The sequence below is a fragment of the Ipomoea triloba genome, chromosome 5 (assembly GCF_003576645.1).
Source record: "Ipomoea triloba cultivar NCNSP0323 chromosome 5, ASM357664v1".
Classification (NCBI taxonomy): Eukaryota; Viridiplantae; Streptophyta; class Magnoliopsida; order Solanales; family Convolvulaceae; genus Ipomoea; species Ipomoea triloba.
In genome coordinates, this window is record NC_044920.1 from 13,323,201 (window position 1) to 13,340,883 (window position 17,683).

General features: G+C 36.6%; 1 protein-coding gene and 1 long non-coding RNA gene across 6 annotated transcripts; both read right to left on the reverse strand.

Moving 5' to 3' along the window:
• Positions 1-2,849: 2,849 nt before the first annotated feature.
• On the reverse strand, positions 2,850-5,998 carry LOC116020805. Of its 5 annotated transcripts, none has more exons than XR_004098850.1 (7): positions 5,704-5,998; positions 5,495-5,618; positions 5,130-5,199; positions 4,720-4,773; positions 3,722-3,888; positions 3,236-3,307; positions 2,850-3,142 (listed from the first exon to the last, which is right to left on the reverse strand). It is a non-coding gene; the product is annotated as an uncharacterized LOC116020805 (long non-coding RNA). The 5 variants fall into 5 exon arrangements; XR_004098852.1 differs by having other exon boundaries at positions 5,130-5,186; positions 5,495-5,593; positions 5,665-5,998; XR_004098849.1 differs by having other exon boundaries at positions 5,495-5,593; positions 5,665-5,998.
• Positions 5,999-9,829: 3,831 nt separating this feature from the next.
• LOC116020267 (leucine-rich repeat receptor-like serine/threonine-protein kinase At1g17230) lies at positions 9,830-12,544 on the reverse strand. The gene is made up of 2 exons (XM_031260752.1): positions 12,145-12,544; positions 9,830-10,044 (listed from the first exon to the last, which is right to left on the reverse strand). The coding sequence occupies exons 1-2, from the start codon at positions 12,542-12,544 to the stop codon at positions 9,830-9,832; spliced, it is 615 nt and encodes a 204-aa protein (XP_031116612.1).
• Between the last annotated feature and the right edge of the window lie 5,139 nt (positions 12,545-17,683).

Here is a 17,683-nt window from a genome sequence, read left to right on the forward strand (position 1 = left end):
ATTTATAAGGCCGAAAATACATAATAATTCCTAAAATTCGAAATATATTATAAATAATCCCTAAAATACACAATTATTTTTTAAATTTAAAATTATTAATTTATAAGACCTAAGATATATAATAAACCCTAAAATACATAATAATTTCAAAAAATTCGCAATATATTAACAAATAATTCAAAATTTGAAATATATTAAAAAAATAATTTTTACCGGCCGAAGGCGGTAATGGGAGGCGGTGGAACCTCGTAGTGGCAGGGGAGGCGTGCGGGATGGTAGTGTTGCGGTGGCGGAGCGGTGTGACGACGCGGTGGCCTTGGCAGTGGCGGGCGGTGGCTGCAGCTGCTCCGTGCGATGGCGGTGGGGCGACTTGGCGTGCGGTGGCGGTGCGCTGTCGCGGTGCGACGACGCGGTGATAGTGGCAGGCTATGGCTGCAGCTGCTCCGTGCGGTGGCGGTGGGGCGACTTGGCGTGCGGTGGCGGTGCGACGACTTGGCTTTTACATGAGAAGAAGAAGGTTTTGCGGTGAGAAGAAGAAGGTTTATTACAGATCTACTATGCCTACAGTTTATTAATTTCCGCTGTGCGTACTGTTTATTAAAACCCTACGGCGTCGGTTGTTGATACAATAGATGCCGTAGGGTTTTTATTTTTTAAAAAAAATAGGAAAAGGCGACGTAATGATATTTAAAAAATAATAATAAATATACGACATTGGTTCGCTTACAAACCGACGTCGTATTTAATATATATATATATATATATATATATATATATATATATATATATATATATATATTTTTTTTTTTTTTTTTATTTTTTTAATTATACCATACGACGTCGGTTTCTAAGAAGAACTGATGCCGTATGGTATAATTAAAAAAAATATTAAAAAAATATATTAAATACGACGTTGGTTCGTAAGCGAACTGACGTCGTATAGTATTTATTTTAATTTTTTTAAAATATTATATAAAAATCGACGTCGTATGTTTTTCGTAATTTTTTAAAAATAGTTTAACGTCAGTTTTTTTATTAAAACCGACGTCGTATCCCTTTTTTAAAAAAATTATAAATATAAATAATTTTTTGACGTCGGTTTTTTAAAAAACCGACGTTATTTAGGCGACGTATGTGTATATATATGTATTAGGGTTAGTTGTGATATGTTTCTATGGTTATCCTTCAATATACAATAAGGCTATTCATACTATTATACTAATGCTTATAATTATTAAGCTACCAAAATTGTTCTAACTATACAAGGTAATGATTAACTAGTATATATTGCATAATTTCCTCGCCCTAGTTGAAATTTAGTTTACTTATACCATGCCGTACCTATACTTTCATCTTGTTCACCATGAACAAGTATTTGTACAGTATTTTTTTATGAGCTGGATCGAATTGAATTCTTGCAAAATGTGAGACATATGAGTAAAAGTACAGGACTCTAACCACGATGTATTATTTGGCACTTCTATAAGATTTTATTGAAAGGACAAAAAAAAAATAATTTATACCTTTCTTTTTGAACCATGCTCTTGTTTTAGGACGATATTTCTTTACATGTCTTGTTTTCTTATTAAAAAAACACCTAACAGCCTTTTGAATTTGAACTGCTTGAACCTTCATTGGGGCCTTGTTCTTCTTCATTCTTCTAACCTAGTTTGAACTTATTTCTATTCTTGGTTAGTACGAGATGAACAGAATTATCCTTCATTTTCTTCAGTATCCCTTTCTCTTGATGTAGTAGATGTTTAAGTTCTAAAAAATCTCCACTGTTTCTTAAGGGTGTTATTGTTCACCAAACTTTGCTGGTGGAAGAAAAATAATGAAAAAGTGTACTAACCAAGAATCACTCACTTCCATTCCCAACCTTGTTAACTTTTGTGAAAGATTGGCCATCTCATCACAATGATCAAGGATTGGCTTGGAGTTCAACCCATTAAACTTAATCACAACGTTTCCAGACGCAAAAAAGGTCAATCAAATCTGCAAAAGTTCATACATGCCTAGCTGAGGAGTTTCACGTACAAAATGAATGGAAGGGAAAGCTTGATTGAACTGTCATTTGGTAAAGTGAAGTTACATTCAACAGAAAGAGGTGGTGAGCTTATATACATGGAACGGTTGCAACTAACTAAGGGTGTGTAAGGACAAGAAAGTCCCTTATGCTTATAACAGAATACAATAACCGTTCAATTCACTACTCAGTCTGCTTTGGTTCATCACCCTCCAATACCCCCCGTAAACTGGGGCATGCATGTTTTGTGTGCCCAGTTTAAAGGTGAAGATTTGAAACATTGTTGTAGGAAGAGCTATTGTAAGGCCATCAGCGATTTGATTTGATGATGGAACTGCTAGGAGTTTAATAAGCCTTTGGCTGACCTTCTCGCGAACTAGATGACAATCAATGTCAATATCACTAGTACAAAAACAGGCATTTGCGTATGGAGTTTTGGACTTTCTGCGTCTGGAATACTCCAGATGCATATGCCGTAGACGCAGTTGCCATGGACTATCTGCGTCCGGCCCAGTTCCGGACGCACTGGTATTTTTTTATTTTATAAAATGACTATCTGCGTCTGGAACTGCCCAGTTCCAGACGCAGATAGTCATATATATTTAAAAAAAATAAATTTTTTTGATAATAATAATAATACAATTCCTGTACATTATATTTCATCCTTGAACTCCAACACCATGCTATCAGCTTATCTGGTCAACCTACTTGTTTAAGTAGCAGAAATTGAAAACACATTCTTTAACTATAAAATCACAACTAATTTTCAAAAAAAAAAAAAAAACAAAAAACTATAAAATCACCAACTATAAGGCCCCAAACAACATACAAATCAAATTCTTAACTTTAAAATCATAAATATAAGTCCCAAGTTACAAACATTCTGGTTAGTTAAAAGATATTGATGAGAACTGTTGAACTATTGTCCCAATTAACAAAACACATCCAGCATAAGCATGTATTTTCTGTTTCCCTTTAGCCCAGCAACCACAACAAAAGCAATCATGAACTCAATCTGGCAAAGGAAACCACAATATGGCAGTCCTGAACTCAATGCTGAAAACATGATATAGCATATGCATTGCAAGCATGTAACTTGTTATGAGATGGATATGCCTGGAAGGTTAAATCGGGTGAAATGAAACAGTGAAATACTATCTTACAACCAATCTTCATATATAACTCAGAAAGCATTATACTCATCTTTACCTTCCTTTTCAACTTGCTAGCATTTAGGAACAACTCATCCCAATGTAGTAGTCATTCCTCAAGCTTTTTCAACTGTATTAACAACAAAATTCTGCAAGAAGTCAAAATTACTTAAAGATGGATATCTAAGTATCCAAAACATAAACATAAAGCAGAAAATAAAGGGTTTATTTAAAAAAAAAAAAAACAAGTAACAGATTACTTTAGTGTTTCTTTTACTCAAAATAGTTAAAAGATGAGTCAAAAAGAACATTTTTAGGGACCTATTGCAATAACCACTGTAATTTTAGGGACCTATTGCAACAAACAATTGCATGAAGTTGACACTAAGAGTTTGTGCTCTATCTTTCTATTATATATATTTATACATATTACACATCCATTATAATACATAATTTAAAAACAAATAAAAATATAAGCACATTAATGTGTGAACAGTTGACACAAACAATTGCATGAAGTTGACACTAAGAGTTTGTACTTAACTGGTCTGAACCAAATTATGAAATAAGTTTATTTGAGATAGAGAAAGAAACCACTTGACTCTGGGGGCTAGTCAGATAATACAGCTGCCTAAACCACATAACTGTTGTTTAGAACAATGCAGCAAAAGAACACCAAGAAATTAAGCCGCCACATCATCTGTCCAACACCTGTGTGTATAAAAGAAATAGGTTAAATCCCATTTGTGAACTGCAAGTCAAATGGCATTTTAAGCATCTTACAATTGCACATGCTTTTAAAATTTAAACCATAGTGTTACTCTCCTACAAGATGCTTTTAAAATTTAAACCATATACCAATAATTAATTAAGTTTAGAAAGAATTGGTATTACTATCACATCATTCTTAATGCTTAGGCCTCAGTTTTAACTAGGATTGGTATCACATCACATCATTCTTAATGCTAATTCCCCATAACAATCAACCAGCTAACAATTTTCTTTTTAAAAAGATCCAAAAAAAAGAAAAGAAGAAAGAAAAGGAAATCAATTAATTTCGAAAAGAAAATGAAATTATTTGCTGGACTGCAACAAATAGTTTCCAAAAACAACAAAGTTTGAAGCATACGTAGTACACTGCAGATTATATTCCTAACTCAACACTACATCTAGTTTAGTCTACTTTAGTATATTAAATTCACAGTCGGCCTAAGTCTTCATAGGCACTTTAGACCTAAATGGGAGGATTATGGTTGCCATATTATCTGTACTCAAATGCTGTTTTTGCAAATAGAGAATCCCAAACACATATACAATGGAGGAAAAAAAAAGCATATATATCATACACATACTGATTTTTTTTAAAAAAATCCTAATCAAATCGAACCAATGACTATGCTTGATCTTGTTAGATGCCTCAAATCCTAAACCCTAAAACTAATTATAAATATAATACTAAATATTAATACAATAACTAATACCTATGATTTTAGGCTGCTACTGATGGAAGTACCAACACTAAACCAATCAAGATGGAAGTACCTGATTCAGGGCATTCTTTGGGGTTTCATACTCAACTGCCAAAAACACAAAAACCTGCAAATGTTTGAAGAAACTACACCATTACTACTCCAAATAGACCTGATCGTCAATCTAATTGACAAGGAAACTTTAGAACAGGTAGTAGCTTTTTTGAGTTTGAACTCAATGATTAAGAATCACAAGTTTTTATGCAATGTGAAAATTCATGAAATCACCAGACTAACACACTGCAAAGCAAACTGCAATTCCCAGTATTGAAAGGTAAGTTAGATGCTTTAAATTTTGTTTTCTAAATGATTTCATAATTAAATAGGATGCCATCAGCACAGCCCAGTGGCTATGTAGCTGCAAAGAAAATATTCGAGTTAGGTGACAGCCACATGAGACAACAAGAAAAGAGAAGAACTCACCAACGTCAGACTCCAACTTTGCACTATTCAAGTCAGAGACAAGCTTGGTAATGGACTCTTTTGTTCCGTTCTGTCCGAAATATCCAATAATAAAAAACTAAGGATGAAAGGAACCGAGAGTAGAATCACATGTACAACAGATAGAAGGAAGTTGCACCACTTACTGAGAGAACCAGTGCAATTGCATAGAACCAGTGCAAACACATGAGCTCCATGTATACTCCATCCATATCCAATGGAGGAAAAGAAAGCATATATATATCATACACATATACAATGGAGGAAAAGAAAGCATATATATAATACACGTAGTGATTTTTTTTTTTTTAAAAAAAAATCTTAATCAAATCAAACCAATGACTAACCTTGATTTTGTTAGATGCCTCAAATTCATACTTATGAGTCTTCAGTACCTTCACAGCACCACCCTCCAAGAGAGCAAAACACAAACCTCATCTTTCACCCTAGAAGGCAAAGTGAGACGACGGCCTGTATCAAACACATAAAAATAACTGTAAATTACCAAAATTCTCACCTAGGGTTCGGCAGAAAATCGGGATAGAAATAAATATACGGTGGAGTTGAGGAGAGGAGGCTCTAATCCGTCGGCCTTGGAGAGGTAAAGTGAGACGACAGCGACGGAGCTGGAGGCGACGGGGTGGACGCGACCGAGGGAAACAGCATTGGACGGCGTCGGAGGGCAGTGGTGTTGGACGGCGACGCTGGACGGCAACGCTGGACGGCGAAGGAGAGCAGCGACGTGCGGCGGCGAGTGGCGAGTGGAGACGGCGTCGGCGGAGGTGTGGTGATGGTGCGGCGATGGTGTGGAGAAGAGTGGAAGACGATGGTAACCCAGATCTGATAATGAACGAAAGCCCTCTTAATTAAAAAATAATAATAATCGATTGAGTACTTCGGACGCAGTTGTAATACGCGTGTTACAGGCTGCGTCCGAAGTACCCACTTCGGACGCAGGTGGTCAGGTATTTTAAAATATAAAATAAAAAATTAATTAAATAGTAAATTTTTAATTACAAAAATGCCACCGCCTTACTTTACGCGTTCGGTATTTCAACTCCGGACGCAAATTGTCTTGTATTTATGGTCCTTTTTGTACTAGTGATGCTTCGTTCTCTCGTGAAATACATGGTTTTCAGCTATGTCTATCGCGGATTTGTTATCACAAAAGACTATGGCTGGTTTGAGTAGTTGTTTTTGGAGATCATTCAACAGAGAGGTGAGCCACTAAACTTCACACACAGTGGCTGCAAGGGTGCGATATTCTGCCTCAGATGATGAATGCGAGACAGTCACTTGCTTTTTCGATCTCCATGATATAAGGGCTGATCCGAGAAAAATGCAGAACCTAGTGATAGATCTACGAGTTTCCATGCATGCTGCCCAGTCTGAGTCGGAGAATACGTTAAGTTGCATGGCATCATGTTTGGGGTAAAACAATCCTTGACCCGGGGATTTCTTGATGTACCGGAGTACCCTATGTGCCGCAACAAGGTGCTGGTCTGTTGGAGCATCAACGTATTGGCTCAATTGTTGAACTGCGAAGGAGATGTCGGGTCTTGTTGCAGTTAGATACAACAATCTTCCTACAAGCCGTCTATAACCACCAGCATCAGGGAGACTAGTGCCACCATCTCTACTCAACTGACAACTGGGAACCATTGGAGTGTTTACCGGCTTGGAATTGATGAAGCCAGACTCAGTTAGGATGTCCAGGGCATATTTGCGTTGGCATAGATTTAGGCCGGTATCACTCATGTGAGCTTCAATTCCCAGAAAGTAACCCAAAGAGCCGAGGTCCTTGATCTTGAAGGCATTGTCTAATAATGTCTTTAATCCTTGTATGAGTTGCAGATTGGGGCTGGTGATCAAGATGTCATCCACGTATACTAGAATGGCGATGAAGTTTGTGGCACATCCTTTAGTGAACAGAGATGGATCCGTCGGGGACTGTTTAAAACCTTCATGAACAAGAGCTGAGCTTAGTTTGGCATTCCACTGACGGCTTACCTGCTTTAAACCATAGAGGGATCGGAGAAGCTTGCATACTTGCCCCGGTTTCTCCCCTTGAAATCTAGGAGGAAGAACCATGTAAACTTCTTCGTTCAAATCATCGTGGAGAAAGGCGTTGTTGATGTCTAATTGGTGAATATGCCATGCCCGGGAGGTTGCCATGGCTAGGAATGTACGTATGGTTGTGATTCTTGCCACGGGTGAGAAAGTTTCTATGTAATCTACTCCGAGCTGCTGCGTGTACCCCTTTGCGACTAGTCTCGCCTTGTGGCGTTCGACGGAACCATCAGCTCTCAGCTTCACCTTGTAAACCCACTTACACCCTATCGGTGTTTTTCCAAGTGGTAGATCAGCCAGTTCCCAGGTGTTGTTGTCCTGCAGTGATTTAATCTCGGCAGCCATCGCCTCTTTCTAACAGGTATGTTTAATGGCTTGATTGTAAGACTTTGGCTCATCAACAGAAGTTACAGCCATAGAGTGGCAGCATAGCATAGGCAGCCGAATACCCTGATGTTTTCAAGATCCGGGATATTTCCATATAGCCGTTGGTAGGGACTGAACCCATTGATAACCGGAGATGGTGTCCTATTTATAAGAAAAACTAAATGCATCACGTAGTGTCCCTAGAATTCCAGTGGGAGATGAGCTTGGAATCAAAGAGAACGAGCAACGTTTAGAATATGCTGATGCTTACGTTCCACAATGGCATTCTGCTGAGGCGTATTGACACATGATGTTTGGTGGATAATCCCATTTTCTGCAAAAAAAAAATCATTCATTCTGAACTCACATCCATTATCACTTCGGAAAACCTTGATTCGAATTCCAAACTGTGTAAGCACATACGCATGAAAGTTTTTCACAAACTGCCGTGTTTCACCTTTGTTTTTCATCAGATGTATCCATGTGAAACGTGAATGGTCATCAACTATGGTTAAGAAGTAGAATTCTCCTTTTAAGGAGCAAACCGGGAAAGGTCCCCATATATCAAGATGAACTAAATCAAATATAGCTTTTGAACATGTAACACTTAATGGGAAAGGAGAACGTTTATGTTTCGCATAATGGCATACATCACAAATCAAATGTTTATAGCTAGGAACATTAATATTCTTGAACAGATACAGTTTATTAGTAGGGAAGTGTCCAAGCCTTTGATGCCAAGTCTCCAAGGTAGTACACTGCATAGCATAGCAGCTGTTAGGTGACTGTGGTGACTCCCTGAGTATATACAACCCTCTTTCTTCCTTAGCTATACCAGCTATCAGCCCATGATCCCCTTGAATTAAGCATTGTTCGGATGAGAAAATCAATTTGTAAGCAGTGTCTTGCACCAATTTACTTACAGAGATGATATTGAACTTGAAAGATGGGATGTGCAATGCCTCTTTCAACCATAGATTGTTGTCAAGTTTCACATCACCTACATGTTTAACATCGATGTATTGACTGGTGGGCAAATTTACTTTAACATCATGAACACTGTGGTGGTTAGTTAGAAAATCCATAGAACAAACAATATGGTTTGTAGCTCCCGAATCAAGAATCCATGTTGAAACACATAATGAAAAGGAGTTCACAGAATACTTGCCTCCATCCAGCTGTTCATCAAAATTGGGAATCAATGCCATAGCAACTGTGGTGCCAGAGCTGGATGATGCAGAGGATTGAGCTCGATTGGCACCAGTCTGTGTCTGTAGTAGGGATAACAACTTTTGTAGCTGCTCAGGTGTGATTCCTATATCACTGTTGGTAGTAAGCTGTTGTTTCCCTTTTGTTTTGTAGCCGGGGACCCAACCGGGTGGATAACCATGCTTCTTGTAGCATTTATCTACCGTGTGTCCGGTCATTCCACAATGTGTGCACTTCGCCTTTGCAGTGTTAAATCGTTTCCCATTATAGGAATTTACCACAGTAGAGATGTTCTCATCTACCATAGGACCTTGTATGGCATTTGATTGATTAATATCCAAGTGACTTAGATTCAAGTTTGTGAGGCTAATCTGTCTTTCAAGTTTCTCAGCCATCACAAACACTCTATATACCTCCGGTATAGGATCCATGACTAACACATTTGATTTCAGATTATTGTAGTCTTCATTTAATCCTTGTAAAAATCTGATTACCTGATCTGTGTCCCTCTCCTTTAGGATTTGTTCGATGAGATCGCATGAGCACCTCGGATTGCATATGTAGACGGGAGGTGGCCTTAGAGTGTTCATCTCTTCCCATAGAGTTCGGCATCTAGTGTAATACTCGTTAACGGACAGTGTGCCCTGATTCAAGTTATACATTTCATTTTGCAGTATTGAGATGCGTTGAGCATCTTCCTGTGAGAATAGCCTGCGCAGATCCTCCCAAACATCTTTCCCCTTGTCGAAGTGCATGAGACTCTGCGCAATGGATGGATGCACTGACTTGAAGATCCAAGCATAGATCATTAAGTTGCATTGTCTCCATGCGGGATAATCTGGTTGATCCATCTCAGGTGCCGGAATGCTGCCGTTGATTAAGGTCCATTTGTTTTTGACCTCTAGTGCGATTCGCATCGATATCGACCATGTTCCGTAGTTTGAGCTTCCCGTCAATGGCGGACTCACTAGGATTATCGATGGATTGTCGCTTGAATTGAGGAATAGAGGATTCTCCAACTCCTCTGTGTTGAAGTTTCACTGTGGATTCTGCTGTGGAATCCTCTCTGGACTATTTCGAACTGGATTGTGGATCGAAGATCGCGTGATCGGAGTTGTTGTTCGCGTCCCTGGAATCGTGTCTCCGACGCCGGAGACGGCGGCGGCGTAAGAACTGCGCATTGGCTCTGATACCATGACGAGTTTCACGTACAAAATGAATGGAAGGGAAATCTTGATTGAACTGTCATTTGCTGAGTATGTAAAGTGAAATTACATTCAACGAAAAGAAGGTGGTGAGCTTATATACATGGAACGGTTGCAACTAACTAAGGGTGTGTAAGGACAAGAAAGTCCCTTATGCTTATAACAGAATACAATAACCGTTCAATTCACTACTCAGTCTGCTTTGGTTCATCACCCTCCAATACTAGCATTAATGTCGTGAGTTAACAATAACAGATTTAGAATTTTAATAAATAATAAACTTTCAATATGCAATGAAGTTCAACTTTCGATAATATATACTTAAACACACATAACATAATTAATGTAAAAGTAAACAAAATTTATTGGACAATCACAAAATACTTCAGTTAAATAAGTATGCTGCTATCTTTGAATATACATATCACTCTACGTAGATCCATTGATATGTCCCTTTAAATGTTAGGCTATATACAATGGCTCATCTTGGGTAGCAATATATGTATAACTTCAATCTTTCGTATAACTCACTATATCATTCTTTAAAGACATTCCTTAAATATGAACATTAAAATGTCTTAATGTTACAACTCACAAGAAACTCACTAATCAAACTTTAATGCCGCAAAATGTTATTGTCGAGGAAAAAGTAATGCTACTGCAATTAGCAAGGAAACATATAATTTTGCAAATGAGTCATACTTGTGTGAGGTCGTTTCACAAATCTTAATCTGTAAGATGAGTCAAATTTAGGATAGTTATTTGTTACTTATGATACAAATCATAATACTTATTACAAAAAATTTAATACATATATTTTTTTGAAAATAATTTAATACATATTTAAAATAAATAAAAAAATAAACGCTAACATGACAACCATTAATGACTGCCATGGCAGCGCAATTGTCTTCTTCCAGTCCGGAAGAAGACTAAGCGTCTTCTTCCAAATTGGAAGAAGACAACATTGCTATGGCACCTAATAATTAAAAAAATTATTTAATTATTTAAAATATATTACACGTTAGCATTTACGATATATGTGGATGCTTAGTCAACTAATTTTAACCTATTATCATATATATGATAACCTGTAAAAAAAAGTTTAATTGTATTTCTTTCTAAAGTTTAAGTACCTAATTGAAGGTTTTTTTTTTTTTTTTTTTTTTTGTGTAGTTGAAGGGCCTCACAGTCGTTATACTGTGGACCATGGTCCACAATGCATTGTGGACCATGGGTCATGGTTGATACTGCAGTTGTGTTGAATTGATACTGTAGTTGTGTTGAAAGGATATGCAGTTGTGTTGAAAAGGAACTGTAGTTGTGCGAAACAGAGACCGTGTCATCCATTTGGAACTGCAGTTGTGTTGAACGGATACTGCAGTTGTGTTGAAAAGATACTGTAGTTGTGTTGAAAGGATGAACGGCCTCTGTTCCGTGCAATTGCAGTTTCTTTCAACACAATTGCAGTATCTTTTCAACACAACTGTAGTATCCATTCAAAACAACTGCAGTATCAGCTATGATCACGGTGCACAGTATAATTTGCGGCTAATTGCACTTTCATCAATATTTAAAGGGTTTATTTGACCCTTATCCAAAAAAATAATTATAGCTAGGAAGCCATCTCAAGCGATAAAACATGCGACTAAATTATAGTGACTTTGTCATGATTTACATAAAATATGATGCACTTATTTAGAGAGATATGACTGACTTCTTCAAAAGAATAAAAAAAATTGAGAGAGATATGATTTACCTGCATCCATGAATTCTATGAAATTGCAGAAGATACTCCCGTACATTGATTTTCTCCTTCTATTGTTCTAGTTTCTGAATTTTTCAATTGACAGACTCCTTATTTTGTGTAAATCACAAGGTGGTCTGAGTTTTTTTTCATCCGGTTCATGTTTACCCAACTAATTCTAGTTTGTTCCAGTAAGCACTGGTGTTAGTTCATGTGGAATTGTCACTTGTAAAAATCAAACCCCCGAATATTTCAAAAATTACTTTTACAAAGAAGCTCATTTGCCACTTGATTCACCCTTTGGGTTAATAGATAGACTCTGACGTTGAATTCGTAGTAAAACAACCAACACTCAATTTGTCGAGTCCATTCTATCTTCTATTTTTAAACTACATCTGGCCTGGCTTTAAACCATCATCTCCATCTTCCAATATCCCCTCACTACTAGAACACTTGAGAAGCGGTGAAACATCGCGCTCACTAACACTCATTTCTTTTCCATTTGCTGATTGAGAGCTGCAATCGAGGAGGAACCGCAAGACCTCTCTCATGGAGGGTCTTTTAGCAGGATTTGCACCAGTACAGAATATCCCTAGCCTGAACACTCCACACATCTCATCAATGTTCTCTGCCTCCTTTATTTCCTCATCTAAAGCATCCTCAATGGGCTTTCCTTCTTGAACATAGTATCGCACCCAGTCAACTAGGCACCAATCCATGTTTCCATCGTTCGACTCTCGTCCCGTCACCAGTTCCAGAATTATCACACTGAAACTATACACATCAATCTTTTCATTCATTTTTCTAGTGTGTGCATACTCCAAAATAAGCATTAAAGTAGAAGTTTAACTTAAGATATACATGAGTAAGACATATTACTGAGTTTCAAGTAGGGATGTAAAAGTGGGACAAAATTCGCGGGTTAGTTCTAATTTAACTCGTGATGATGCCAGTTAGGATCTAAAAATTTTAGTCCACAAAATGTAGGTGCGCAAATTATGCCGTGGACCCAGGTCCACCTGGCAAGGTGGACCTGGGTCCAAAACGACGTCGTTTTAGGCGTTTTAAAAAAAAATTTGATCATTAACGTCGTTAACGGAGCTGGGGAGCAGGCGGTTGTCCGATTCTCGTTCAATTAGCTCAAAACAATTAGCGCAATTCTTCGCTCATTCATCATTGCAATTCTTCACTCACTCATCATCACAATTCTCGTTCGATTCATCATCGCAGTTCTCCTCTGATTCATCATCGCGATTTTCATTCGATTCACCATCACAATTCTTCATTGCAATTCTTCTTCAATGATGGCAGAGGCAGATCAATTAAGTTTGCACGTTGATGGATCATCTTCGATTGCAGGCTTTAAGTTTAGATTCATATTTGATGATTTGTATAGATTTGTGATTGTGTTTTTTGAATTTAGGATTTATGGTTTAGATTGATTGTTTCCTGATAGTTTGTTGTATTTTTTATATTTGCAGTGATGGCAGAGGCAGTAGATCAACTAAGTTTACACGTTGATGGCTCATCTTCGATTGCAGGTTTTAAGTTTAGATTCATGTTTGATGAGTTGTATAGATTTATGTTTGTGTTTTTCGAATTTAGGATTTATGGTTTAGATTGATTGTTTACCATGTATTTGAGATTGTCAAAGGTATATGTTCACAATCACGTAGCTGTACATTCACATTTCCAGAGCTGTAGATTCATAATTATAGAGCTCTACATTCATATATAAAAAAGCTTTGTACTCACACACGTATGTTTTCAGTTAGAAGTACAGAGATTTACATTCACACTTACACAGCTCTACATTCACAGATACATAGTTCTAGATTCACACATTTAGAACTCTACATTCACACTGTTTCCTGATACTCTGTTTTATTTTTTTATATTTGTAGTGAATGCAGATTTAGTTGTTGTCTCAACAAGCAATGATCAAGGAGATTTAAATGTTGAGGATTCTACTTCAATTCCAGGTTTTTTTTTAAATTGTTTGTAGAGTAAAATTAGTGATTCATATTGATTTATGATTTATGTGTAGTTGTGTGTTTTGAATGTGTAATAGTGTTTGATGGAAATATCATCCCTTTGTAGAGCATGGCTGTATAAATGTGTGAATGTGGACTTTTGAAATCGTGAATATGGAGTATATGAACTGTGAATATAGAGTTTTGAATGTGTGAATGCATAACAGTGCTGATATAATTACTAAACATATTGCCCTTGAAATGTGTGAATGTGGTATTTTCAAACTGTGAATACAGAGTATAGGGTCTGTGAATGTAGAGTTACGAATGTGTGAATGTAGAACATATAGTAATTATATTACTGAACAAGTATCACTGAAATGTGTGAATGTGGAGTTTTCTAACTGTGAATATAGAGTATAGGTTATGTGAATGTAGAGTTATCAATGTGTGAATCTGTAACATACTTCTACAAACATGCTTTAGAGATTTGATGGAAATGTTATTCTTTTAGTAGAGTGTAGCTGGATTTATTCGGCATTCCCCGCCCCCCTCTACTTAGAGAATATATTTCCATTAGATTGCTTTTTATTTGTTTTCTTTGTTATGCTTTTCCATACTTGAGGTTATATTTCATATGTGCAGTTGATCAAGATTTGGTGGGTATTGTAGTAAGTAATGGTGATGAAGCGTATGAGTTATATAACGATTATGCATTTAGAGTTGGTTTTAGTGTGAGGAAGTGTAAACAACACTACCAAGGGTCTACTAAAAATGTTAAGATGAAGACATTTTTGTGCTCTAAGGCTGGTCGTAAGAAAAATAGTTGTGTGAAGGCGTATTCAAAGATTGATTTAAGGACGGGGTGTTGCGCATTTATTCAGTTTGATGTAGATGGTAATGGGGTGTGGACAGTAACAAAACACGAGAAAGCTCATAACCACAAGCTAAGCACTAAAGACAAGAGTCATCTACTTCGTGCGCACAGAAGAATGGGAAACAATCAACTTTCATACTTAAGAGACTTAAAGAAGAGTGGGGTTGCCTTGGCGGATGGGATAAGGTTTTTGAAACATCAGTCAGGAGGGTCTCCACTCATTGGGTTCACCAATCGAGATGCTTACGATTCATTGCCATCTGATTCATTGAAGAGCTTGGATGGAACTGATTCGAATTCGTTGATTGAAATATTTAGGAGGAGGTAGTGTAATGAGTTTGACTTCTTTTTTGACTTTGAAGTTAATGGTGATGCAAGATTGACTAGCTTTTTTTGGAGGGACGGGCAAATGAGACGGGACTATGAGTTGTTTGGAGACTTGTTAGTGCATGATACAACATATCGCACTAACAAGTACGACATGATATGTGGTCCATTTATAGGGATGAACCACCATTGCATGAATATTATGTTTGGGTGTGGTTTTTTGATAAATGAAAGGATAGAGTCATTTGTATGGTTGTTTAGAGCATTTCTTAGATCTATGGGTGGCAAATGTCCACAAACCATTATGACTGATCAATGTGTAGCCATGACTGCTGCCATTTCTCAAGTGTTTACAACATCACGGCATCGTCTTTGCATATGGCATATCGGTGAGAACTCGAAGAAGCACATCAAGACACTAAGGAACAATAAGAATTTCATGGATCTATTTAATTGTTTGTTGAAGTACACAGGCACCGAAGCTGAGTTTGAGTTGTATTGGTCAAGGTATGTTATTGTATTTTACTCATTCACTTTGAGTTTGAATTTTCATTACTATTTTTGTAAAATAATGACTTATTTATTTGTGAATATACAATATAGAAGCTGTGAATATAGAGTACTAAATGTGTAAATGTAGAACAGATAGTAATATAATTACTGAACAAGCATCACTGAAATGTGTGAATATGGACTTTTCAAACTGTGAATATAGAGTATTATAGCTGTGAATATAGAGAAATAAATGTGTGAATGTAGAACAGATAGTAATATAATTACTGAACAAGTATTACTGAAATGTGTGAATGTGGACTTTTGAAACTGTGAATGTATAGTATAGGGTTTGTGAATGTAGAGTTATGAATGTGTGAATGTTTATCAGACTTCTACAAGTTTGAGTTCAGAGATCTTAAAAACTGTGAATGTAGAGGAGTGCATTTGTGAGCATAGAGTTATCAAATTGTGAATATAGTTTCTAAAATTGTGAATATTTTTTCCTTTTGTGATCTTGTGATTTTCAGGATGGTGATTGATTATAAGTGTCATAAGAATCCGTGGTTAGAAAAATTGTACGATTGTAGGGAAAAATGGTGCCCGGCATTTAACAATGATTACTTTTCTAGTGGCATTCTATCCTCACAAAGGAGTGAGACCACAAACCATTCAATTTCTAGGAAGCTAACAAAGACAGTAAGGCTTTGTGATTTCTACTCATCGTTTGTGAGCGTTGTTTCTGAATGGAGAAGTAAGGAAAATGGTGAGGATTTTCGGTGTGCTCAAGGCATGCCCAATATGATGATGGATGATGTGAAACTTCTTTCACATGCTAGAAAGGTATATACCATTGAAATATATTATTTGTTTGAGGAACAATTCTTGAAAGGTGCTGCTTGTCATCAAGATAGTGTTTTGAATGATGGCTGTCATTTGAAGTATCATGTTTGGCGTCCTGATAAAGATATTATAAGGCATGAAGTTAGTTTTAAGCCTACCAATTTGGATATTTCTTGTAGTTGTAAGTTGTTTTCTGAATTAGGAATTTTGTGCTGCCATTGTTTACGCATTATGAATGTACATTGCATTTGTTCTATTCCCGATAAATACATTTTGAAAAGGTGGACAAAGAAAGTTGCTGAAGGCAAGGCTGTTGATATGGGTTCTTTGTCTTCTAATGTTAGTGTTGCTCCTTCAATTTGGGTTGTTGAGATGACTAGGAAGTTTCAAAGACTAATTGTTTCTTGTCAAGACAACAGTGCAGCTAGACAGCGTTGTGAAGAAGCTTTTGAAAGTGCAAAGAAAAGTGTTGAAACCGAGGTTGGTTATGTCCATATTGAAGAGTCTGATGTCCCATCTTCAAGTGGTATTGTACAAGATCCATCAAGCCGGAGATTGAAAGGTGAGCGTAATAAGAGGCGAAGTAGAATTATTGAAAAGAAGTCTGCTGTAGCTAGGGGGCGAAAGAGTTCTGCAAACAAGGTTGCTTCAATTACAAAGGGTGTTGTTCAATCTATTTTGTCGGGAAGTTTATCTGAGATTGCTGGGGATGGATATCTTGTACATCCAAGTTCTGGGAGTTCTGAATTAGTTCATGTTAATAGGAGATGGCAATATATTTTTTGTATTTGTGAACATTTAGTTATAAAATTTCTTTGGAGTTATTAATTAGTACATTTCAGTGATACTTGTGGAGTGTTGAAATTGTGAATTTAGAGTTATTAAGTTGTGAATGTTTAGTTTTAAAACTGAAATGTAGAACAGATAGTAATATAATCACTGAAATGTGTGAATGTAGTTTTTAATCTGTGAATATAGTGTATAGAATATGTGAATATATTGAAATGAATGTGTGAATGTAGAACAGATAGTAATATAATTACTGAACAAGTATCACTGAAATGTGTGAATATGGACTTTTCAAACTGTGAATATAGAGAATTGAAGTTGTGAATATAGAGACATGAATGTGTGAATGTAAAACAGATAGTAATATAATTACTGAAATGTATGAATGTGAACTTTTCAGACTGTGAATATAGAGTATTGAAGCTGTGAATATAAGGACATGAATGTGTGAATGTAGAACAGATAGTAATATAATTACTGAAATTGTGAATTTCGAGTTATTAAGTTGTGAATGTTTAGTTTTAAAACTGTTAATACATTATTTAAAAACTGTGAATATATAGTATACGAGGTTAACAAAGTTAAGATTATTGTGGTCAATGGTCAATTTGTAGTTAGAGAAGTGTGAATGTGGAGTT

Bases quoted from the DNA above. Each gene is read 5' to 3' on its own strand.
- LOC116020267 (XM_031260752.1), bottom strand. From the start codon at position 12,544: ATGAATGAAAAGATTGATGTGTATAGTTTCAGTGTGATAATTCTGGAA. The intron at 10,045-12,144 runs GCCAGATGTAGT...TTACATACTCAG, and splicing joins AGATGATGGTTTAAAGCCAG to CAAATGACAGTTCAATCAAG.